The sequence below is a fragment of the Styela clava genome, chromosome 15 (genome assembly GCF_964204865.1).
Source record: "Styela clava chromosome 15, kaStyClav1.hap1.2, whole genome shotgun sequence".
NCBI classification, from domain to species: domain Eukaryota; kingdom Metazoa; phylum Chordata; class Ascidiacea; order Stolidobranchia; family Styelidae; genus Styela; species Styela clava.
This window is the reverse complement of record NC_135264.1, coordinates 9,445,753-9,471,082: the sequence shown is the minus strand read 5'-3', so window position 1 is coordinate 9,471,082 and position 25,330 is coordinate 9,445,753. Positions and strand designations below refer to the sequence as shown.

The 25,330-nt window shown below is 35.9% G+C and overlaps 3 protein-coding genes across 3 annotated transcripts; 2 read left to right on the top strand and 1 right to left on the bottom strand.

Moving 5' to 3' along the window:
- The first annotated feature begins 1,173 nt into the window (after positions 1–1,173).
- On the top strand, positions 1,174–12,940 carry LOC120333703 (sodium-dependent phosphate transport protein 2B-like). Its single transcript, XM_039401033.2, has 10 exons — positions 1,174–2,388; positions 2,881–2,940; positions 3,023–3,169; positions 3,854–4,000; positions 6,735–6,846; positions 7,239–7,398; positions 8,305–8,409; positions 8,783–8,951; positions 10,421–10,627; positions 11,080–12,940. The coding sequence occupies exons 1-10, from the start codon at positions 2,352–2,354 to the stop codon at positions 11,802–11,804; spliced, it is 1,869 nt and encodes a 622-aa protein (XP_039256967.2). The 5' UTR covers positions 1,174–2,351; the 3' UTR covers positions 11,805–12,940.
- Positions 12,941–13,276: 336 nt separating this feature from the next.
- Positions 13,277–14,839, top strand: LOC120333705 (lanC-like protein 2). Its single transcript, XM_039401036.2, has one exon. It carries the CDS (start codon positions 13,613–13,615, stop codon positions 14,678–14,680), a length of 1,068 nt encoding a protein of 355 aa, XP_039256970.2. The 5' UTR covers positions 13,277–13,612; the 3' UTR covers positions 14,681–14,839.
- Positions 14,840–14,877: 38 nt separating this feature from the next.
- LOC120333704 (importin subunit alpha-6-like) lies at positions 14,878–16,811 on the bottom strand. Its single transcript, XM_039401035.2, has one exon. The coding sequence runs from the start codon at positions 16,706–16,708 to the stop codon at positions 15,206–15,208; it is 1,503 nt and encodes a 500-aa protein (XP_039256969.2). The 5' UTR covers positions 16,709–16,811; the 3' UTR covers positions 14,878–15,205.
- Positions 16,812–25,330: the final 8,519 nt, after the last annotated feature.

The following is a 25,330-nucleotide window of genomic DNA, read 5'->3' as shown; positions in this document are numbered from 1 at the left end:
CTAAGATTTACAAAAGATATTCATTTACAAAAGATTAAATCATTCGTGAAAATCCGACACGGATCGAAATCCTCTCTGAATGAGCTAAATTACAAATGGCCTTTGCAACCTTAATTATAAACTTTGAACTAAGAATGTACTTAAGATTTTGTTTCGCTTTCTCATGTAACCGGCACTAATTGCAATTTTGATTACATTTGATTGTGTTTCAATTTTGCTATGTTTTCCAAGCGTATATATATATATAATTATTAGGGAATTTTTTAATACCTTAAATAATTTTGAAGTAATCTGAAGGCATTATTAGGGGGCCTAAAGACCTAAGAAAAACCACACCTAAAGTGTAATACATTATGTAGTCCCTGTGAAAATTCATTTTTGAAGCAGTCTGATGACGGAACGATCAATCAAACATGTAATCGGTTCACACTATAATTAGAAGCCAATATTTTTGTGATTAGGAATGAAAACTGTTTAATCTAAGAGAGTATGACGATTATAACTCTAGAAGACATACTTTTATGGGCCCAAACTAGAAAGTTTATTTGACCAATCCAATAATATGTGTTCTAACTTGGGGGGGAATTCAAATTCAAAATATTATCCCATCCAGAAAAAAATGGACTGCCGTGGTTCATAGAGAATTTGTGTATAACAAACATGATATGTCGTTAATTACGTCATATTTCGATTTTGTGATTTCAAAACTAATATTTATTTAAAAAAAAAATTTAAAAAATTATTTAAAAAATTATTCAAAAACGAATATAAATTTCCCTAAAATATGATAGGTATTAATTACAAAACATGATGTATTGACAAGAAACATGATACAACAGACACCGAAGATGAATCACACGCGATGAACAAGTTCAAGGTAATTTTGACCAATCTTTGCATTGAATCATAAAATTTTATCGGCCTACCGATTTTCGCGCGTAATACAAATTGACTTTCTCTTCTGTAAATCTTTTTTTCAATTTGGTGACTAACCAAAGAAAAAAGATTATCTTTTTTCGATATAAGTTATCGCAATAGATGAATTTATACAGCCGAAGTTGAATCTAAATGATTACGCACAATATATGAATACCTGTTATTGAAATATGCAATAAGATTATTAAGTTGGGCATGTTGTAAATGTGTAGATATTCGTTCAGGAAAACAGCAGAACATTTTAGCGTTTAGAAGTGTGTAGTATGCGTATGGAAAGCCTGACATTGTGAAGTATAACAGACAGACATACTTAGAGATAAGTTCTCAGAAATCGCCGTTAGAATTCCCATCATTGCGATACTACGGAGGTACGTAACGGTTTTGTAACCTTTGCTCCGTTTGCGGGGGATAATATTCGTAGGCTGATTTTGTGAAAATATGAAGATTATTTTTGTAATATTTAGTTGAATTTTTTATTACAACGCTATATAGTAGGATATGTTTCTCTAATAGTGTCTAATAGTGTGATACAGAATTTAAATCCAAAATAGAACGAATAGAGAGTAGAAGGAATCGAGGCCCCGCTTGAAAGAGATAGATGGCGATCGAAAAGCAAGGATATTCGCCACCGGAGTTTAAAAAACTCCGATTTCAAAAGATGAAGTTTTTATAAGACTAGGAATACACTTTACTCCGCTGGTTAAAATACACGCTATTCGATAAAATAGCCGTGAATTTTCGCATTGCAATTTCGACAATATTTTTATGATAAGAAAAAAAAAAGAGTATTTTCAGTGAGGTGGCAAATATGCACGATCCTCGCCTGTTAGTTAGCTATTTCGATCGGGATTTGTCATTTCTGTAATTACCGAAACCTACTTCAGAGTATAGCTCTTATTGTTAGACGAGCTACTTGAAGTGAATTGAACTATTACTACTTGAACTACATTGATAAAAATACTAATCCAAAAAGCAAACGTAAGTTCATCGATAAAAAAACGTTAAACAGATAATAGGGGAGATTTGATTAACTATAAATCAGTAAAAGCACGGTGATTTATTTCAATAAAAAATACCATTTCAAATGCAATTTATGGATATTAAATCCCAAGGTTTAGATGACATCCTTCATTGAATAATAGATTTTATTTTGCTCTTAGTCTATAGCGGCACATGTCTAGACGAATCGGCAAATATGACAAGTAGTCCTGCTTTTGTCAAGTTTTCTTGGAATGTTGTAAGTGGTTCACGTTATACGCAAAATACTACAATATTGAGGTAATTGTAATAATGCAGCGTGTTCTGAATTTTTCAGTACTGTACCACGGCATAGGTTTCAAATAGTTTTGAGTTGCTGCAATCAATTTAAATAGTGAATTGAACCTTCCAACGAATTTTTCTACCTAAGGAACAGGATGGGAGATATAGTTCCAGCGGATACAGGAGTCGAAGGTAACTTGTTTGTCGTATAGCTATTGTAAGATAGCCGCTAAGTAGTAGACCGTTCAGTCATTTCGTGAACTTTTGATTTCAAGCAAAAGCCGGGATGTTTTCTTTTTTTCTTCATTTTAATGATATTTTATTTAATTTACTGAATCAAATTTTTTCGTTTTTGGGTTGAAAAACAAAATAGCTTGGTTCAGATTCCATCCACAATATGCCACCACAAATATACAACTCAAATCTTCTTGTGGTCACGACAGAAACTTTAATTTAATGCGAAATGCTTATGATATATATATATATATATATAAACTTTATGAAGTCTCGACTGTAAATTAGAATTTTGAATTTGAAATAGTTTTCAAATTGAATCAACTTGGTTTGAATTATGAAGATTTGACGCGATTATTTCATTTTTCTTGTCTCTATCACTACTCACGCAACGGCGCCCTTCATATTCTACCCCTTATGTTTTATTTGAATGAGACTTTAATTTCTTAGGTGGACAGCAGAAAAGTGAAAAAGAATTGGATCCATATGAATTAACGGAAGACTATGATTGTAAGTAAAACAATTTTTTCGAATCATTTTTTACGGTCTTGCAAAAAATACCAACTAAAAATATCTTTGTTGTTTACAACAGATGAATACCAACGTTGGAATGATAAAACGATGAAAGAGAAAATTCAGGCAGTTATCATCGGAACAACCAAACTAATAGTTGTGCTCGGATGTCTTTACCTCTTCATTTGTTCTTTGGGTTTGATGGGGTCGGCTTTTCAAGTTTTAGGTGAGTTATACAATGACTATTAATTAGAATTAGAATATTTAAGTAATACAACATAAATAAAATGGTTTAACTGCAGGTCAGTTAGGCCGTTAGGAAAATCGGTTTAACTGAAGAATCTCCTCTCCGGGGAGGTTTGACACACCTTGGGCTTCAGTTGGGGTGGAGATTCTTTAGTTGATCCCGTTTCCCAACTTAAGAATAACCCCATCCCCAACCCACCTAAGCCGATAATACCATTTGATCCTTTATTTGACCTGGTGAATACCAGTTGATCCTTCATTTGACCTGAACTGATTATTTGGTAGGGTTAGGGTCAGATGGTCCTAGTTAGGGTGGAGATTCTACAGTTGGTCTAACTTGGGGGAGAGATTCTTCAGTTCATACGGAAAATCAATTATAGTACCCAATATCTAAGAAATTAGGTGAGTCGATGCTGAATAGGAAAGATTTGGAATATTTCAGTTCAGACCCAACAACTTTTCATACATATACGCTGTTTGCATAGAGTTTTGTTCGGACGAATATATAAAAATAAAAATAGGTAATGGATAATAGGTTTGGATGAGGGAATTGGGAAGAGTAGGGGCGATGTGGGTTGCATAAAATGTGTGAAATGTCACTTTTGGGACCCGGAACAGTTTTACAGTGCTTGAGAATGAAGCTTTAATAATGACCTTTTTGCAGCTGGAAAAACGGCCGGTGACATTTTCACGAAAAACGAGATTCTTTCCAACCCAATAACAGGGTTAATTATCGGAATCTTGGTAACTGTTCTAGTTCAAAGTTCATCGACTTCGACATCAATTTTTATCACGATGACGTCAGTGGATTGTGAGTATATAACTTGGCATTTTTATGTTGCACTTAACACACGAACAGTTTCTTTTCAGCAATGGTCCCCAACTATTTAGGCAGTGTATGTTTAGGCAGTTAATAATGCGTGCATAAAAAAGTGTCCCGAAAATAATGAAGAAATAAAAAAAATTAGTAATAATACAGCGATACAAAGCAAAACTTTTTACTTAACAACGACAAAATTACTCCCCTGTGAGGAATAGCCGCCCCCCCCCCCCCTCTATGGGAAGCGTGTGACTTTAGAGCAGGGCTGGGCAATTATTTTTGCAATCGGGCCACCTTGAATATTCAAAATGCAGCGGTGAGCCGGACTAAGTGAAGTCAACATACATTGCACATTTATACATTGTATTCTATTGCACATTTAAATAAAACAAAATAGGCCTAGTATTGTACTTTGTTAAAATTGGTATTCTAAGCACAATTCTTTAAGCTAGTTGAAAACATAAATCTGAAAGTTTCGAGAGAATACATAGGATCAGAGAAACGGCACGCTTGCATAATTGATGCTGAAGAGTGAGTAATATTGCGGAATTAGGACCATGCCTTCGGTGGCCAAACATCGTGCTGCTTCTGTTCATTCATTTTTAGTATTTTTGTATTGCCGCTCTTTATTCTAGATTTAGGTTGGTTAAAGATCACTCCTTTGTTTATCTTTAGCACCTCGTCGCCGATATTTATATAATAATTCTTTTTTCTCAGTGGTTTCACAGTTCCGTATACAAGACATATATGTATGTCGAAAGGAGTTTGTGATTTGAAGAGAATATTCACCGACGTAAAGGTGTTCAAGGTCTAAATAAAACATCACACTGACGAAAACAATCGACAATTTAAAAAAAATAGTAGAACGTTATTACCGACTTTTTCATTATGCTAAAAATTTCTTCTGTTCACAGTTAAAGTATATTTTATATGCCCATGAAAAAAAGTGTCTAAATCTGTAAACCTGCTTGCGGGCCGGATGAAACGTTGCTGCGGGTCGGATGTGGCCCGCGGGACGCAACTTGCCCAGGCCTGCTTTAGAGTGTTAAAACAACTTTTGCTCTACTTTTCAACAGTTATGGATTGTGACAAACAAATGACGTAATTCATTGCCTCAGGTTAGCAGGCACTAGCTGTCATATGTGTTTGTTATACTTTCGAAGGAATATACAGAAATATCGTTTTTTTTGCATATTACAAGTAAAAAATAACTGTGTTTCGAGAGTCCGTCATTGATGCTTTAATAAAATATATTACTTATCGTATTGCCGAGCAAACGAAAACGATTGTAATAACGACTAGACCCGATAAAATCTTGAATAACAAGTATGAACAATGCACAAACGCAAATCAAAATGATTTTTTTAATTTCCCGAGAATGGCTCGCAGACAATTGACCATAATCTGATAATCATGTCAATGGATGTTTTCCAAAGCTTAAACTGAAAACAATTTTCCCTATACTTTACTGTTGCAAATTTTTTTAACTTGCTTTAAAACTGTTTAGGACAGTTTGCGCAGAAAAACTGGCTTCAAAACCATAATTTTTCTCAAAAACATTTAACTACGTGTCGCTTACAATTACTGACAGCTAATTTTAGTTCAGTCTATCACAGATTTTAAAGAACTAAATTTTTGATTATTACAACTAAACTGAAGCACCTCGGAAGACATGATGGAAATAGAGGTATTCGATTTTCAACTATTTTTTGGAAAGATCACTAAAAACTGTTACAAAATTCGCAAAAACGAGGCAATGTTCACAACCATTCTTAAATATCTGTCTGAGCGGCCACACAAAATTTAATTATTACGTCATTGTTGACTTATTGCTGAATGCTCACTGTTGCGGAAATAAACAATGAAATCGAATCTCCGGGAAACGTAGGCCTACGTCAAATAATACCTGAGAACATGTTTATTTACTCGAGTTTCATTTTATTAAAATCATCGCACGAGCTAACGAGCTATATTCCAAAATCTATTCATTACTCAAGATAATTCCCAAAAATTTTGCATAGAAAGCTGCTTAAAAAAGTACTGTTTTCAACAAAAAAGTTTGCTCCCAAATAGGATTGAATTGCACGTTTCATATGGTACATAATTCGCTTCAAAATCATGTAATATTTTAGGTTGATGGAGATGAATATTTGTACATATTAAAATTAAAAACTATGAAATACGGTTGATTGTTCATGAACTTTTTACCGTACCATATTTAAACCAAAATTTTACGCTACAATAGTTCGGGTAGCGGTATAGCCAGGGCAGAAGCCACACACTTTATCGTTCGAGAAGTAGATTTACTATCAAACACTGTAATATTTGAGTTTATTATTCCGAGTTTTTTAACTGTACCGTCAAAGAATTATATAACCTAAAATTTCAAGCTAATTGGGTCGGCGATTTTTGTAAACAAATTATCTTGTATAAACGTCGGTAAAACAGATCAGAAACGTGAACTAAAAAATTTTTTGCTAAATTGTTTATGTTTTTTGTTTTGTTTATGTGGTTGTGGGAAATACAATTAGATTACAGATTTTCTCTAGTTAACAATGGAAGCTATGACTTATTTAAAAGCATACATATTACAGACATGTCGTACATACATACATATTGCAACTCATTTCGCTTAGTGGTCAGAATTAGTTTTCCGACCTTCGATCAGTCGATTTTATTTATGCATTTTCCCCATCTGACTAAACTCGATTTTTTCATCTTTCAGTGATCAGCGTTAGGAGTGGAGTTCCCCTTATAATGGGAGCCAACATTGGCACGTCTGTCACAAATACCATTGTGTCGCTCACTCAGTCGGCCGATCGAGAAGAATTTCGAAGGTTTGGTTGCAAAATTTTTTTTATAGTTGTTATATCTCATAAGTGATTATTCGACTTATATCAGCGATACCGAGTGCAATAAAATAGCCATCCAATTCGGTTTAGCATCATTTTGATTTACAATTTGGATGCCAATAACAAGATTCACAAAACTTGAATGGTACTACAAATTTTAGATTTTTTTTATTAAATAAAAACATTTTGTATTACGTATCTTGGTAACCGGTAGGCCCAGCAAAGGTAGAGCTGTGCATTGCTTTAATAGGCCCAAAGAACAAAACAGTTTTGCAGAGATGATAACATTAGTTAGTCTTCGTACTAAACACGTAAAGTCACAATTTTGAGAGCGTAATATTACTGTAACCAGAAATCCTTATTCATTGCTTTTATAGGTCATTCGCAGGAGCTACAATTCATGATATTTTCAATCTGTTGTGTGTTTTAGTTCTTCTGCCGATTGAACTTATTTTTCATTATCTTGAAAAACTAACGGGTGCAATTTTGTATGGATTTACAATTGAAACAGGACAGAAACCACCAGATTTGTTGAAGGTAAAACTCACTGCGTGCCTGCCGGCGTGGACTCGGATTAATTCGTTAGCTTAGAAAAGAAATTTGCAAAAACATGAAATTATTTTTAAGCTTGTCGCCTATAGGCATTATGTCAATTCTGAACAAAATTTGTCATAGCTGTTCTAATTCAATAATCGCATTATTTTTGTTACAAACTGGTATAATCGGACGGGTCAGTGAACAGAAAGAGTCAATTTGTTCGATGTACTTCAATCGAATATCCAGTCTCAGAAAATTTATTCACGGAATTTTGGTTAAATTTTATAAGTTTTCAATTTTCATTCATTTTTATTTTCTTTCGAGTCCTGCGGTGGCTGTTCAACTCAAATTTTGTTGGTTTATTTAATTTATGGAAACACAGTTATATGACATACGGTAGAATTCACTTTGGTAACATAACGACATTTGATCATCGCTCTCTCGTTCATACTATGCCTATTTGTGTTCGTACTTTCATGCGGACCTGAAGTAATAAAGTAACTGAAATAAGGGATAGGAATAAGATTTACATATTTATCCCGGGGGAGAGGAAAGCCGATAAGACGGCTTATCCATATGGCGAACCACGACCCCTCGTCCGGTTACCACTCCAAGTTGGGTATGGGATTAGTTATATTGTTTGTTTTCGGAAGCATGGGCTTGGTGGTGGAGGAAGCCGTAACCGACCAGCGGTTTCGTGAACCACCCAACGACGGCGAGGAGTCCAGCAATCCTCTCGCACATAACCATCCCTGCATGGGATTCGAACCTGCAAACCCACGCAGTGTAAAAAAAGGTGCGGTGGCGAGCGTATTCCTAGCGCTTAGCCCGTTGAGCCACACCGCCGCGCCATATTAAGTTTTTTGCTCAATTTTCGATAAAACCTGTAATCAAACTGTATTTCAGGTTCTCACAAAACCTCTGACTTCGAAGATTATTTCCGTGAATAAAACAGTCATCACATATGCTGCGTTAGATCAATATTTGGAACCAGACAGCAGTATGGTAAAGGTATGTATGGTCGTTGAGGTCGTTGAGCAACCGCCTCCACTGCTCAAAATAAATAGAATAGTCATTATCTGGTTAAACTACAGCTTGCGCCGGAAATTCAAGTTTTCAAATCAATTCTAATCCGACCCCCAAGCCTAACTGGATAATTACTAATTTTTTATTTTAAAACGTGTCGGGAGTGTTTTTCTCGAATCTCAATTTTTTTGCATAAGTGGCGGGGCTTTTTACAAAAGATCCATGAATTGTACTCATGTCACTTTATAACCGTGTTATATTATGATATCGATTTTAAGCGTATAGTATCATTGTTTTTCTTCGCGTCCGATTGCCCGCAATGTAACGAATTTTCCTAAGTATTCTATCTGAACACTAGATTTGGTGTGAACGAGATGATGCAATAATTTACCGAAACGAGAGCGTGAAGTATTTTAACGATACTGGAATGAGAATAATGGATAATGAAACCGATCTCATTGGAAACAGAAGTGTTTATTCTTTAACCGAAGAAGTTGAGCATAAAATCAAAGTCGGAACCAGATTGTGTAAGTATATGAATTTGTAGGACAGGATTCACAAATTTAGCCAAGGGAGAGGAAATCCGATTAGACGGCATAATCATAGGGCGTACCACGGCCTCTCAGCAGTTACCAGTCAATGTCGGGTATGAGATTAGTTTGCTAGTTTTTCAATTCCTCCGGGCGTTTGACTAACTCTAAGAGATAGGGTTGACAACGTTCCATACATATACTGCCAAAAATATGCATATACCGCCAACTCATATACTTATACAGCCAACCAAATATACATATACTGCCAAGTCATATATGGCCAACGCAATATACAAATACAGCAATAAAGGTGATGTACAAATACTGCCAGATCATTCCGTAAGAATACAATTTATGTATACGCGGTTGCATCTACGAATTATATGCACATTACGGGTCGCCCATATAATTAGCAATTAAAAAGTGTGAAAAACTCCAAAGCGGCCAGGGATCGATAAGGTATTAGAATGCGGGGGTAAGGCTTTACTTACATGTTGATTGCGGACAAAAAGACATAAAACTACCCAGTGTTCGTAGTACATGATAACTATACAATAGGTACCAACCTCTAATATTATTATACCCCGCAACAGCTGGTCGTTGATTACACAAGTAACTGTCCACAAACCAATCAAACAACAGCTCATCTTGGATGGCATGAGAAATGTGCTGGCTGAAAATCTCTTTTCAGAGAACTATTCTTCGGCTACTGTCAATAAACTGTTCACGAAATAATCAAATGGGAATGGCTTCATATATATATCTTAAATTTGTTGTATATGCTTATGACATCGCTTAAATGCCTCCAGGTTGAATATACGTACATATGACATTGGCTGATTGTGTACATTACTTGAGCGACTGTATAAGTATATTGCGTAGTACATATGAGCATATTACATTGATTGTGTATGAACATTACTCGATTGGCCATATATGTATACAAATTTGGCTGTATATGCATATGATATTGACTTTTGCATCACTTTCACTCGCTGTCTTTATGTGTCTATTGAGTGATCTACTTGGCTGTATATATATATGACATTGTATGTGTATGTACATCACCAAAATGGCGGTATTTGTATATTAATTGGCTGTATATGGATATTTGGTTGGCTCTATATGGATATTTAGTTGGCGCTATATGTATATTTTTGGCTGTATATGGATATCACGTTATCAACCACACTCACTCTAAGTGAACCTTATTGCGCTGTTAGGTCATAATATAATAATTGGTGGATTTAATATTTAGACCAGAGCAATTTATCCAGAGTACAAGACATAGCGAGAACTAAAAATAGCTAGAGAAACTCCATTCGTCTAATTTTTCGTCGCATTTGCGACGGTTGCATATAGGCGATATACATATACATATATATCGTTGTGCGCTGAGTATATATAACCTAATTTCATCCATCAAAGGGACTTGAATAAATTGATTTTCTCCTTCAATTAAGGTGACATGGACGACTTCCTTTTTGCAAACACCGGGATAACTGACGCTGGGGTTGGAGCTATTCTTCTTATAATATCATTAGTTGCCATGTGTATATGCCTCACTGGAATGGTCAAACTACTATCATCGATGCTCAAAGGAAACATTGCACGGATAATCAAAAAAGTTATAAACACGAACTTCCCATATCCATTCGGATGGTTGACTGGTAATTTATGGAAATTTTATTTCAAATTAATTGTTTATTATCTGTCTCTATTATTTCCATCATCGAATATTCATACACTTCAGAAACATTTTAATATTTATCAAAAAGTGTCAGGCGGTAAAGAAAGTAGCACGCCACCCTAACTACATTGTCAAAGCATGATGAATGTCTCAATTTCAAGCTTTTGTTAATTGAACCTGGTTCGACAGAACCAAAATCCCAATTTACTCCAATCGCGTAAGACCATGGTGTAATAGTGGTGGGCTTGAATTGAGTCCGAATACTTTCGGTCCACCGGACAACCGATACCCACCACTTCGCCGAATGGCACACCTATAAGATTCCGGTCATTTCCAATCTTTCTATAAATGACTGCCTTATGCAGGCCGTACAAAGCCTGAACGATCCCTTTCTGTCGCTTTGATTCTATATCAACTGCTTTTTATATTTAGGTTACTTGGCAATACTTGTCGGTGCTGGTCTTACATTTCTGGTGCAAAGCAGCTCAGTGTTCACTTCAACAATAACTCCTCTAGTTGGAATAGGAGTCATTAGTTTAAAACGGATGCTTCCTTTGACACTGGGATCAAACATCGGCACAACTACCACTGGTCTGCTCGCCGCACTTGCGTCGTCGGGAAACAAGCTTCATCATGCGTTACAGTTATCGTTGTGCCATTTCTTTTTTAACATCACCGGAATTTTGATCTGGTACCCCATACCGCACATGCGTAACATACCTATCAAAGGTGCAAAAGCACTCGGTAACAAAACAGCGAAACATCGCTGGTTCGCTGTCGTTTATTTAATTTTTGTTTTCTTTCTTATTCCCACTCTCGTCTTGGGATTGTCAATCGCGGACGAATGGGCTTTGTGGGGATTTCTCATTGCAGTAGCGCTTGTATTAATACCAGTAATCATACTTTCAATACTGCAATCCAAGATACCAAAAAGGCTGCCGGAAAAATTAAGAACTTGGGAGTTCCTACCGCTATGGATGCACTCGCTCAAGCCATACAGTAGTTTGTTTGGTAACTGTTGCTCTTGTCGAAAAAATAAGAGAAGAACCAGCAATCAAATAAAAAAAGAAGTGAATGGCTTAAATCATGAACACGATTCACCCGAGTTCACAGGAATGGACAATATTGCTTACGAAAATGAAAATACTTCTCTTTAAATTCCTTTGTTCTTTGCTCAATAAAATTGCAGTGATAACTTAATCATGCTATCAAAATACAAATGCACTAACACATTCGTTACTATGTTGTAAAGATTTAATAGCTACAAACAATATATATATATATACACAATACTATTATTTGTTATTGCACCATAAGAATGACACGAAGAACTTATTGCATGATTGATTATCAGCAAAATTAGATTTAACTCGATTGAGTAGTATTTTTCCATAATCTGAAGTAGCCTAGATTCTGTGTTGATTGCAACGAGGACTGTTCTAGGAAGTTTGGCTATAAGTTGATGCTGTATAAAGTCTTGCGATGTATTCACTATTCAGTAGTAATTTACTATTGATCATGCATTTTGAAAGATTTTCGTCGTTGTATATCTTGAAAAATACTCAAATTAGAGGAATTAAAGGATGAATTGACTGTCTTATTGATAGTTAGCCAAACGTTCCTTTTATAATATATATATAAATAAACTGTATTGGCGCGACTACAGTATTTATGAACGTAAAGAATATGAATTTAATTTAAGTATTATATAAAAAAAAGCGTTTGATGTGTTCAAAGTGGACTGACTTTAAATACAGACCAGAAAAATCACTGGACCAAAACTGAAGAATTCTGGTTTGGGTGACAAAAATCAATGTGCTCTCTTTGCCAATATTCAAAAGCGGATATGCCATTTGAAATTCGAAGCTTTCCTCTCTACTATAGGTATTTACATTGAAAAGAAGCAAAATCCGGAAGGTTTGCTGCACTTGGAATTGCTGACGTCAACATCTATATTTTATCCACCAGACGGTGAAATATATGATAACCAAAATGTTTCTGTTATAAAGACCATGGTTGCATAATACATATTAATTTATGTAAAGCTGAGGAAACGAAAGATTTTTCCGAACACGATTCCGGTATGAAACTAATACATCAGTTTTCGAAAATTGATAGTAAGTATTCATCATTTACTTGTGAGCTTGCATATACTGTACAATATATGCCAAATTTTCCATTAGTTCTAATCGTACATTTCAGGTTTATTTGACCTCTGGTAAGGACCGTGTTGCATGTGTATTGATGTACTTTTGTAACATATTGACGTCTAAATAAATTAATCGGTGCCATACAACGTCAAATATATACTGAATGTAGAAAAGTGATTAAAAAGGGTTTTTGAGTCCGGTACATTTCAACCCGCAGTTTGATACATGTTTGTGCTCGTTAGAGTCTTGTTTCAGAGACAATTTGGGTCAAAAATGCAAAATAATAATCTGTACTGAATAAAGTTTACTTCTATCGCGAAATCGTTTTCCAACTTTGGCGAAATTTGGAAATTCGACGGTTTAATATGCTAGGTGCGCATTTCTATCCGCGTTTTCTTTTTCAGTTTAACATAAGCAGCAACCAGTTAAGGTAATTTATACTGGTCTTCGCCATGACATGCCAGATAAAAACCGGAACCGGATAAAAAAATATTAACGATCCAAACAACCATCTAGGCGCCATTTACGAGCTTCAGTAATAACCGTAAGGTGTCAATAAACAAGCCCTTCGACTCAAAGTGACTATAGTATTTTATAGTCACTTTGCTTCGACTGAAGGAAACTTTGGTTCAGACTGCAGACCCTAAAATCTCCCCTTTATGCCTTTAGGCTCAGTCAGCGCGGCCCAAGTTTTCCAGGATGAGTAAAACGAGGTTTTTTGATAATGAATTTGTTGGCTGTGAGAAACTTGAAGATATTATTGTAGGTAACGGGGAGAATGCAAACATTAAAGAAAGTGTCTAGCATTGCTGCAAATGGTTCATGACATAGAAAGAGCATCACATTCTTTTGAAAAGAATGATATATCTGTGTATACTGGGATTAGTGGGTATGCTTTACTATACTTGCATTTGTACAAGATTTTTCAAGACGAAAAGTACATCGAGACTGCCCAAAAATATATAGCATCTGCTCTGAAGCGTTTAAAAGGAAGAAGAATGACTTTTCTCTGTGGTGATGCAGGACCACTAGCTATTGGAGCAGTGGTATATCATACTTTAGGTCGTAAAGAAGATTCCAAGACATGTGTAAATAATTTATTGGCCATGTTAGAGTCGGTGCTACCCCTAGACCAAGAAATATATGACGAAATGCTGTATGGGCGGGCTGGGTATTTATATTCTCTGCTTTATGTTAGAAAACATGTTGAAAATTCTGGTATAAAAGATGAAGCCATTAATCGAGTCATACACAGTATAATTGAATCTGGAAAATTAACTGCATCAAATAAACAATCTGCAGCTTTGTCTTATGCATGGCATGGTTCAGAATATATTGGTGCAGCACATGGATACATTGGGATTTTATATACCCTGCTCTGTACAAATTACCAAACTTATCAAGATGATATTAAATCGACAATAGATTTTGTACTTGGAATCCAATACCCATCTGGAAATTTTCCATCCTCCTTTGGCAGCGATAATGACAGATTAATACATTGGTGTCATGGTGCACCCGGGGGTGTTTATCTTATGATGAAAGCGCATGAGATTTTTGGAGAAGAAAAATATCTTGAAAGTGCTTGTAAAGCTTCTGACACTGTATGGAATCATGGACTTTTAAAAAAAGGATATGGAATTTGCCATGGAACATCTGGTAATGGTTACGGATTCCTAGCCTTGTATAAATACACAAAAGATGCGAAATATTTATATAGAGCTGTGCAGTTCGGACTGTGGTGCTGCGGGTATAGAGAAAGACATGGTCTTAACACTCCTGACAGACCTTACTCTTTGTTTGAAGGAATCGCAGGTGCTGCATACTTTCTTGCCGATTTACTCAGTCCTAACAATGCTAAATTTCCTGCTTTTGAATTGTGATGTGTAGGCTGCCATATGTATCACTTTGCTCTTATTTCTTTCTTTTTCATACTTTGTTGACAATTTTACTTTTCATATTCGGTCTGCTGTACTTTCAACAATTAAACAGCTTATTTCACGTTTAAAAGTGTATTGTGCACGCTTAAATAAAGTTTAAAACAGGAAAGCCAATGTACATTCATAATACTAATAATTAGCATAAAACATGATAATGCTTCTTTGACTAATTATGGAAAAATGAAGCAAAAATATAAAAAAAAGGCATTCTGGATACTGTTAATAAAATAAGACAAAAACAAAAATATAGGATGAAAGGATAAAAAAATAACCAAAGAAACTACCTAAGAACGAAACAGCAATAATAGAGGTTTATGTCAGTTATTACAAGACACAAACAGCTCAAAATTTGTGCAACATTTTTTTTTAAAAGTAAGGGGGTTTGAAGTCTGTCAAACCACAGAGCAGAGCGGTGTGTGTAAGATATACCAACAGCAGCAATATGGAAACAATTTTTATTTTGAATATTTAATTTAAGTCATCGTCCTTAGCAAAAAATGTTTCAAGCATTTCAAATGCTTTTTTATAAATCTCTTGATTACTATGTGTTTGTAGGTATTCCAGCTTATCAACTCCCCTACATTCTTCCATCATGAGAGCATAAGGATTATGATTGTCTTCATGATTTTGAGCGTCCAAAGTCCCTAGCCTTAAAATGTTATCCAATCCACTGAGTGCGACTAATAATATCTTCGGCTCCTGAATAGATAATAAATCACACAGCGGACTTATACATCCCAGTTTAATAAGATGGCGTATTTGTTCTGAAGATCCACCAGAAGTTGCATTCGTGATTGCCCAAGCAGCTTCTTTTCTTGTTTTAAAGTCAGCGGTTGATAATACAAAAATAAGTGTAGAGAAGACATTTGCATTGATTACTTGCTGAATTTGTGTTCTATTCCCAGCAACAATATTAGAGATTGTCCAACATGATTCTTTTGCTATAGATTCCTTAGGTGAGGTCAATAATTTTTCAAGAGCGGGTAATATTGAACAATTCAGTACAATTTGAGTTTGGACGTCATCACCTGTGACGATATTACCCACAGTTCTAAGTGCACTTGAAACAACAGACAGCTCTGTATGGGAAAGTAATTCTACAACTCTTCTACATACCCCACTGTCAATTACTGCTTGTATTTTATCATTGGAACCATCTGATAAGTATGATAAAGCCCAACAAGCATCAGTCAAAATATCAGCGTCCGAATGAAATAACAATCTTGCTAATACTGGCAAGCAATGTTTTACTTTTTCAAAATCTGGAGGTGGAACTTTACCACGACATAAATTTGAAATTGCCCAAACTATGTTTTTTGTCATAGAGGGTCTGTTTGGTACAAGTGCAAGCTTAAGCAAAGATGGCAAGACATCACAGTTCAAAACATAATCACGAAATTGAGGTCCGTCGCCTGATATGTTACCTAAAGCCCACACAGCTTGTTCTTGTACTTCTACATGGCCAGAATGAAGTAGAGAAGTAAATGACTGAACAGCATTTGCTTCTACTACAACACCAGTTTGCCAATTTGTACCGGACGCAATATTCGTTAATGCCCAAGCTGCTTCAAATTGCAAAGCAAGACTATCGTTACGATGAAGCATTTGAACAAAGATTGGGACAGCTCCTGTCTGTATTACCTCATCAATAGGGGGGTTGGGCTCTTTCGATAACATTCTACGTACTTCTTGTGTAATATACAATTGCTCAGCATGTTCTTTTGATAACAAATTTGGTAAAACACCTTTAAGTTCTTCAAGTGTTGGGCGTTTCTCTTCGGAATCAGAATTTATTTGAGCAGTGGGGTCATCTATCAAATCTTCAGGGGTCAAATTACGTCTTTTAAATACTTGTTCATCTCGTTTCTGCTTTCTGAGTTGTATTCCTTCAGCTTCACGTTTACGTCTAACTTCGTCTTTGTCAGATTTTGCTCGGTTTTTGTAATTTAACATTCGTTCACTTGTAGCCATCACCTCTGTTCGTAACTATTTTATAATTGTGATAATATAATCTATTTATGTTTTACAATAACTGAAAGCAATTGTACAAATTCATTTTTAATATTATTTGATCTTAATTACCCAGAAATCGATGAAATCATGTTTATTTTAATCACTGCTATAGTGAGCTTAAATTGTTAATACCAAATTATATTATGTTTAGCAGTATCGAGACTTGATGAGGGAAGGTAAAACCAATAGCATAACCAACATTACATCTGTGCATATACAGCACTAAAACCTTTCATTTATTAGTTTGCTATGATAATTCAGTAATTGCCATTCTAAATCACAACAGTAAACATAACCACATCTCTTTGAATACTCAAATCACAGAATTCAGGAATTAGCTTATCTAACGCCAGCTTCATAACACAGTACAGTAATCTATGTAATACTGTAGTATGGATACTTCAAAATTTACTTAACCTGATAACCACATCATTTATCGATACCAGCATAAGGTACCTATACATTTAATACCATGTAGCTGTATTCACGCTGCAAAGTATGGCGAATGTTGACTCATACGTAAAACAATGCTGTAACATTCACGTCAATGCAAAAGATGCGCGTGTCTATTATGAGTCATTGTCGAACAGCTATTTACTGACGTGCGACAAAAATAGAAATAGCAGCAACTTAAAAACACAGCGATTTCATGCCATATACGGAAATACTGCTATAATAGCTGAATGGTGCGGTTTTCACTTTTTAAAATAAAATGATAACACTGTATTCTGGTATACAGGTACCGTATGGTTTGATGTTCTGATGTTACTGTAGGTCACGGAGAAGAGTTTTGTCGATTCAGCGAGCGAACCGGTACCTAATAATGAACGCTAGTAATTCTCGCGTATAACTATACAGACAAAAAGTTTTATAGTTATACTTCTACTTTGATAATAATACATTACGCTAAAAAGACGCCCACACCCAGACACCGGATGAAAAGACGCGCGACCGACGCTTGAGTCAATCGGCTTGACAGCGAGTTTGGTCTGGCAACCACACACGTTGATAGTATATTTTTCTTTATATTGGAAGTGAACAGAGTCCTCAAATCCGATTTGCTATCCAAGTTTAAATTAATTTGCGGTATCTTTGCTTATATCTTAAGATCAAATATGTGTGTACTGTAGAAAGTATTAGAGTATTATATATACATTTTTTGCACTGGGATTATTTGAAATAATATCACACCCCAAATAACTTATTTCGAAAAATGATTCCAAAGAATAATAGAATCTCGGTTGTCTTCATTCAAAGTATTGTGGCTCTTGTTTCGTATTTGAAATTTTGTATTGGTTATTCTGAAATCGGTAAATATATGCCAAGTATACATTTTTTCTCAGCTTCAGGTCGTGACTGGGGTTCGAATGAATAAAACATCCGACTAATGGGGGGGGGGGGGGGCTTTTTGGGGTAACGTTCATTCGCTACCTGAGGGCATTCTCCCTCTACTTTAGCAAAAAAATTATGCTGATTTTGAGAGTGTTCTGCATAGTTGACGCTTACAATCTGGTTTACGTGTTTAAAAACATCATTTTTATTAAAACTTATTTAACCTGGTGCCGCTTACAGGTTCAGCTATTGTGTAGCAGCGTCTGCGGGACTAATTTTTGATTATTGCGACTAAACTAAAGCTTCTAGAAATGTTAAGGGATTTGATTCAAAACTAGTATTTGAAAACATAATTGGAACTGAAAAGTAACGCGCAAAACAACGAAAACAAAGCAATGCTTACAACGATGTTTGGATATCTGTCTGAGTGGTTGAACAAATTTTGATTGTTTTGTCATTGTTAACTCTTTGCTGATTGATCATTGTTACGGAATTAAGGAAAGAAATCGATTCTGGTGGAAACGTCCATACTGAAACTTACTTATTCAAATTTCAGATAACATGAAACACTAATTACGTTTGTAACGTAATACGTAGTCTTACGTTCATTCCACTGTGTGGCGCTTATGCGTTGCGCATTTGTTGTGTTGCCACGTGTTTTTGATTACTTGTTCTTTTTTAGTCGTTGTCTGTTGCATCGGACAGACTGTTCTTTTATGTTCTCAGACCTTGGTATTTAAACTACTAAAAAGGTCGGGGGCACTGCGCCGGACGAATGCCGCCATTCGTCCGGCGCAACGACCAGGGTCTTCCAACAAAATCAGAACAAACACCTACTTTTTACCTTTCTAAACACATTTCTTTACATTTCCCCTCGCGGGTAGCGAAGCGACCGACCCCTGGATGACTGGGTATCGTATCCTAGCGTTGAATACAAAAGTGCACCGTGAATATTTCTTAACTGTTTATCGTGTGAACCTGTGGACTGGGGCAACAGAATAGCCGAGTATTTGCCAGTATTCAAAAGTCAATTAAGCTGTCGTTTAGCGAGGAAGTAGACGGTCTTTTCTACACAGTGTATCACCGTCGAACGCCATCGCCTAAAAACCCCGCTACGTTACAAATTGGTGGCAGCGTTGTAAGAGCGTGGATGACGACTATTGACTATTCAAAGTTTGATATTGAGTTTGCTTAATACAGTAATACAAGAAGGCGAGTACTACCAGACTACGGGACTCGGAAATCTTGAAGAACTCTAATCAACCTTCAGTTCTCTGGTCTTGCAGACACAACAGAAGATTGCGTCAACTCAACAACCAAAACACCGATTGCTATCAGCATAATCATCGCGTTAATAATCACATTGCCCGAGAGTCGAGACAACTTCAAATGAGTTGGACAATTCGCTTCATCAAATCACATTCCGTTACTTGGTTGTAGAACACTTGAACAATTAGTGCAATGATAAACGACGAACTGGACAGTGACAGACTTTTCTAATATTTGTTGTGGTTTATGGAATTGCGCAGCAGAAATCTCCAGAACATTCTCGAAACAACTACAAGTACTTATATTTCGAGTACTTCAATAACTGTCACTCCACATCGACGCAACAAAAAAACAATTCCACGTAAAATAATGAACCAATCAAAAGATGAAGATATTCCGTCAACTTCTGGTGCGACTTCAGAAGGAGAAATTATCGTATCAAGTATGTCTAACCCTTTTGTTACTTTTTCTGGTTTTGCTACTGGCGTAACAACAAGTGTTAGGAGTAACCATACTACCATTGTTACCACCCTATCTAAACCCGTTAATTCAACCTCCTTGGCTGGTGTTGCTTATCCTAGTAGTCAACTACCAAATATGTTTTATGGGAATATTCCGTATCGAATGTATTGTCAGAATTATGCTCCTTATTTCCCTAGTAACCCTCCTATGGTTTCTCCGCAATATCCATTTTACCAGGGGTCCCAACAGCCCGCCCCCCAACAACAACCTATTCAACAACCGTATGTACAATTTGTACCGGGGGTCGAGGGACGTCGTCCTGATGTTACACGGGAAGATTATCAAATTGCTCATTTAGCAACAAAAACCCTTAACCGTAGTATTAGGGGTTTTCATGACGGGGATGATCCGAATAAATTTGCACTTCGGTTTAATGCTAGTCTATCTTATACCGAAGCTAGGGATGTTTTCTGGTACCGCTGGTGAAACTAGTCCCCACCAGAAATTTAGAGATCGCATACAGCAGGTTGGCTAAAGCTATAATGCGTATGCTCAGGATCTCGAACATTTGGGTTATTTGGCATATGGTAAAACACCAACTACAGAAGATATACTGTGCCAACAATTAAAGTATGGCCTTAGAAATAAAAGAGCTAAAGAATTTTTAGATATGGTTGGACCTATGAATACGTCTTTTCGTGTTTATGTTAAATGTCTAATGGAGAGGGCTGCTAATACGAAACAGTTTGCATATAATTATGTGGATCTAATGATTCACAAAACTCGCCAAATCAATGCGATGAGCTCAAAGCAAAGATATAGCGGTAGTGGCGATTCCAGACGCCAAAACTATCGCGGTAAACAAAATGACCGCCGAGGCCGTGGATCATGTAACAGAGGTCGGGGTGGCCGTGGAGGTTTCTTCGGCACACAAGAACCTCGAAATCGCGATGGTTGTAGTTATTGTAGAAAGACTAACCACATAGATGAGAATTGTTTTGCTTTACAGAAGAAGAATATAAAGATTAAGGATGATAAACAGTCCAAATCCGATGTTAACACAGTGTTAAACACGGAAGGGTTGGGGAACGAGGCCAGTCACCAACCCGAGAAATAGATTCCAAGGTAAATCCCGAATCAAATGAACGGCCTGTAAATGAATACGTATTCGTATTGGAAGTATAGACGACTATCACATGTTTTTTGTAACAGGAGACATTAGGGGTAATTTATTTTTTTATTTCGATCTTTCGTCTACAACACAAATAAAAAGAACACAGACAAGGTCAACTGAAAGATCGGGAAAATGGGCAAAACCTATATAAAGGTTTATAACGAACGCTGTAACCAGCGATTATGCCCATTCACCCACATTCACACACGTGAAACACACCAAGACAATCATACTAGAATAAATTAAAGAACAGAGTACATAATCACGAGAAAATAAATTTCACGGGCAAAGCTTACTTGTCATGTAACTCATGTTGTAAATATTTTGATGAGTGAAAGTCGTGATTAATACAAAAACATTTAGAAGTTATGTGACGGTGCCTGTGCCGAAATGCGAATACCAATAATAATAATTAATTGATTGATTAGCTAATGTCGAGAAGATACTGTTAGGAAACGATTTCCTTAATAAGTATTCCTGCATTCTAGATTACAATGACTGTAGTCTTAAGATTGGGCATAGCTGCGTTTATTTTACATGTGAACCTACCCCATATCCAAGACGCACTTACAAAGTGTCGTCAATAGATGAAGTCGTAATCCGACCATCTGAAACTGTCGTCCTAATGGGAAGTCTGATGGGTGATGATTATAATGACACAGATATAAGCACCAATAATATTATCGAGACTAATTTGCAATCTGTGTCTTCTGATGAGTCAAGTGGTATTGTGCCGACCCGTATTTTTGGTTATTTTGAAAATAGACTTCCCTTGCAGCAAAAAGAGTCGGCCCTTATTTCAAACTTTGTTTCTTATTCTATTGATGCGCAAATACCGGTTCGTATTATGAACCCAGGACCGTTCTCATTGAAAGTAAATATAAATCAATTACTTGGTGAATTTACACCTGTAATAGGTTCGGGTGATGCTTTTAATGCTTCGCCCAATGACTGGATTCTTGTTGAACACAATGCGGGTCACTCTTGTTGCAATATTAACGTGACCGAGAGCACGAAAAAGAATTCCCCTGAGATAAGTAGTTTAAAAGAAAAGTTTTCAGATTTTCGTTCGAAAGTATCTTTCGATGATGTGAAATTAACTCCTGAGGAGAAGGAGGAATGGTATACTTTTCTTGAACATAATTTAGATATCATGTCTTCTAGTCCATGGGATCTGGGTAGAACAAATTTATGTGAACATGAAATTCCAACGGTCGGGGGACCGATTCGTTTACCTCCAAGGCGTGAGCCACATGCATTTAGAGGTGAAATTAAAAGGCAAATACAAGAATTGCTAGATAATGGTATAATTCAAGAGTGTGAAAGTCCATTTTCTTGTCCTATTGTACACGTAAGGAAGAAGAATGGTTCCCTTAGAATATGTTGTGATTATAGATTTTTGAATGACGTTACAGTGAAACAGAATACACCCTTACCTAGAATTGACGATGTTTTAGATGCCCTAGGTGGTGCTAAATATTTTTGTTGTCTAGATTTTACTTCTGGCTATTACCAAATTCCTATTGCAGAGAAGGACAAATATAAAACAAGTTTTGTTACATCTACTTCACAGTACCTGTTTAATGTACTTCCATTTGGTTTGACTTCAGCCCCTGCTGTTTTTGTTAAACTAATGAGACGTATGTTGAAAGGATTGGAATATAAAATTTGTGTTTGCTACTTAGATGACCTAGTTGTGTATGCTTCAAATTTGACTGAATTGAAGTTCAGAATTTGCCGTGTTTTTGAGCGGATTCGTTTCGCGAGATTGAAACTCAATGTCGGCAAATTGAAGTTTTTGTGTAGTAAAGTAAAATTTCTTGGTCATGTTGTAAGTAGTGTAGGTGTTTCTTCAGACCCTGAGAAAATCACTGCTGTAAAAAATTGGCCTGTGCCAAAGAATGTAACTGAATTGAAATCATTTTTAGGATTTTTCACGTATTATAAGCGCTTTGTTAAATCATTTTCACACATTGCTGATGTATTGTACAAACTAACTTCTAAGAATTTACAGACTTTCGTATGGTTTTCAGAAGCTGATGAAGCATTTCATTTGTTGAAAGAAAAATTTACTTCTCTACCCATTTTAGCATTTCCTTCAGATAAAATGGAGGATACGTATGTTTTAGATTGTGATGCTTCGATTACAGCTATTGGAGCAGTTTTAAGTCATAATCAAAATGGCGAATTGCGCATCATTGCGTATGGTAGTCTGGCTCTTAATAAAGCCCAGAGAAATTATTCCCCAACCAAGCAAGAACTGTATGCTATTGTGTACTTGTCCAACATTTTCGAACTTACTTGCTTGGAAAGAAATTTACTATACGTACAGATCATGCCTCGTTACAATGGTTAAAATCTTTTAAAGGTTCCTGTAGATTGTTTTGTAGGTGGCGAGATATTCTTGCCGAATATAATTTTGATGTAATTGTTAGACCTGGTAGATTGCATGGCAATGCCGATGCCTTGTCTAGAATTCCCCAAACTAAAATTCATGAAGTTTCAGTAGCAGATACTTGTGTTCTTGATAATCATTATATAATGAGACACCAACAGGCAGATCCAGACATTTCTGTTGTATTGTGCTGGATGGAAAATAAATTAAGACCTGAAATAGATGAGATTGAGAATTTTTTCCCCAGATTCGAAAACCTTATGGTCAAAATTTGATGATTTGAAAATCATTGATGACGTATTGTATAGACGTTTTGGAGATTCAGCCCTTGGAAAAGATTCTTATAGAATCGTGGTTCCCAAAGTTTTGATACCCTTAGTACTTCATCATGTGCATGACAAAAGTACTTCAGGACATTTTGGTATTAGAAAGACTCGTTTAAGAGCAATGCAATTTCATTATTGGCATTCATTGTATGATGACGTAAATGATTTTGTTAAATCTTGTTTGAACTGTCAGTCTAGGAAAAATCCAGTTCCTGCTCGTAAAGCACATCTGATTCCAACAGTTTTGAGTGGCATTAACGAGCGGATAAGTTGTGATGTTATCACAATATCAAAGAGCAATTCCGGCAATAAGTATATTTTATCTATGATTGACAACTTTAGTAGATTTTTACGTTGTGTAGCAATTCCCGACCAAAAAGCTGGTACGATAACACCTTTATTTGTATCGGAGTGGATTTGTAATCATACCCCGCCGAAAACTTTGCATTCTGATTTAGGTTCGAATTTTGAAAAGTTTTTTTTTTAAAGATATGTGTAACGAGTATGGCATTAAGAAAACCCTAACGACTTCTTTTCATCCAATGGGTAACGGATGTACAGAAAGGTGTCAAAGAACGTTGTTACAGATTTTGTCACATTTGACGATTTCTAAAAAATTAGATTGGGATCTGGTTTTACCCTTGGCATGTTATGCTTATAATACTGCCATACATGATTCGACCGATATTCCGCCCATTACATTGGCTTATGGAATTGTACCAAAAGATACTCGCTTTGACCTGAAACAATATAATAAGACTGCTATTACTAATACTTTTCAAGTTAATGATTTAGTAATGCTTTATACACCTTCTGTACCTATTGGTGAAACTACTAAGATTGCGTATTTATGGAATGGCCCTTACAAAATTATTAAAGTTTTGGAAAATCAGAATTTTCTGATTGAACCCGTTGATGAAAATATTAGGAAATGTCATCCTAGTATTCGAGTTCATTTTAATAGACTCAAACCCTTTTTTACTAGACGTGAATCTTTGGTTTGTCGTGGTGTACCCGATATTCCAAGTACTTCACAAATCAAACCCTATGTTACAAAAACTCGTGTTTCAAAATTACCTACCAGATTTGATAATTTTGAATTGTATTAGTTCTATTTTATTTCAGTATTTTCATATTTTTATGGGTGTGAATTTATGGTAATTGTATTTTCAATGTAATCGTTATCTACTGTGTGGATTTTGTAATTATCGCATTTCATTGCTAATGTGTTTCAATATTTGATTTCAACTATTGCATTGTCCCAAGTTCAAGTAATAACGCCCTCATCCTAATCCGATGATGTATAGATATATTTTAATTCCTTTGCCCATATTTGGTGTTAAAGAAATTGACTACGTAAATTTCCTTTTTTTTGTAAAGAAGGGAGGTGTAACGTAATACGTAGTCTTACGTTCATTCCACTGTGTGGCGCTTATGCGTTGCGCATTTGTTGTGTTGCCACGTGTTTTTGATTACTTTTTCTTTTTAAGTCGTTGTCTGTTGCATCGGGCAGACTGTTCTTTTCTGTTATCTGACCTTGATGGCTGGGTATCGTATCCTAGCGTTGAATACAAAAGTGCACCGTGAATATTTCTTAACTGTTTATCGTGTGAACCTGTGGA

Coding starts and splice junctions, on each gene's coding strand:
- LOC120333704 (XM_039401035.2), bottom strand. CDS start 16,708: ATGGCTACAAGTGAACGAATGTTAAATTACAAAAACCGAGCAAAATCT.
- LOC120333703 (XM_039401033.2), top strand. CDS start 2,352: ATGGGAGATATAGTTCCAGCGGATACAGGAGTCGAAG. Junction 2,941..3,022: donor ATTAACGGAAGACTATGATT/GTAAGTAAAACA, acceptor TGTTTACAACAG/ATGAATACCAACGTTGGAAT. Junction 8,952..10,420: donor CAAAGTCGGAACCAGATTGT/GTAAGTATATGA, acceptor CCTTCAATTAAG/GTGACATGGACGACTTCCTT.
- LOC120333705 (XM_039401036.2), top strand. CDS start 13,613: ATGGTTCATGACATAGAAAGAGCATCACATTCTTTTGAAAAGAATGAT.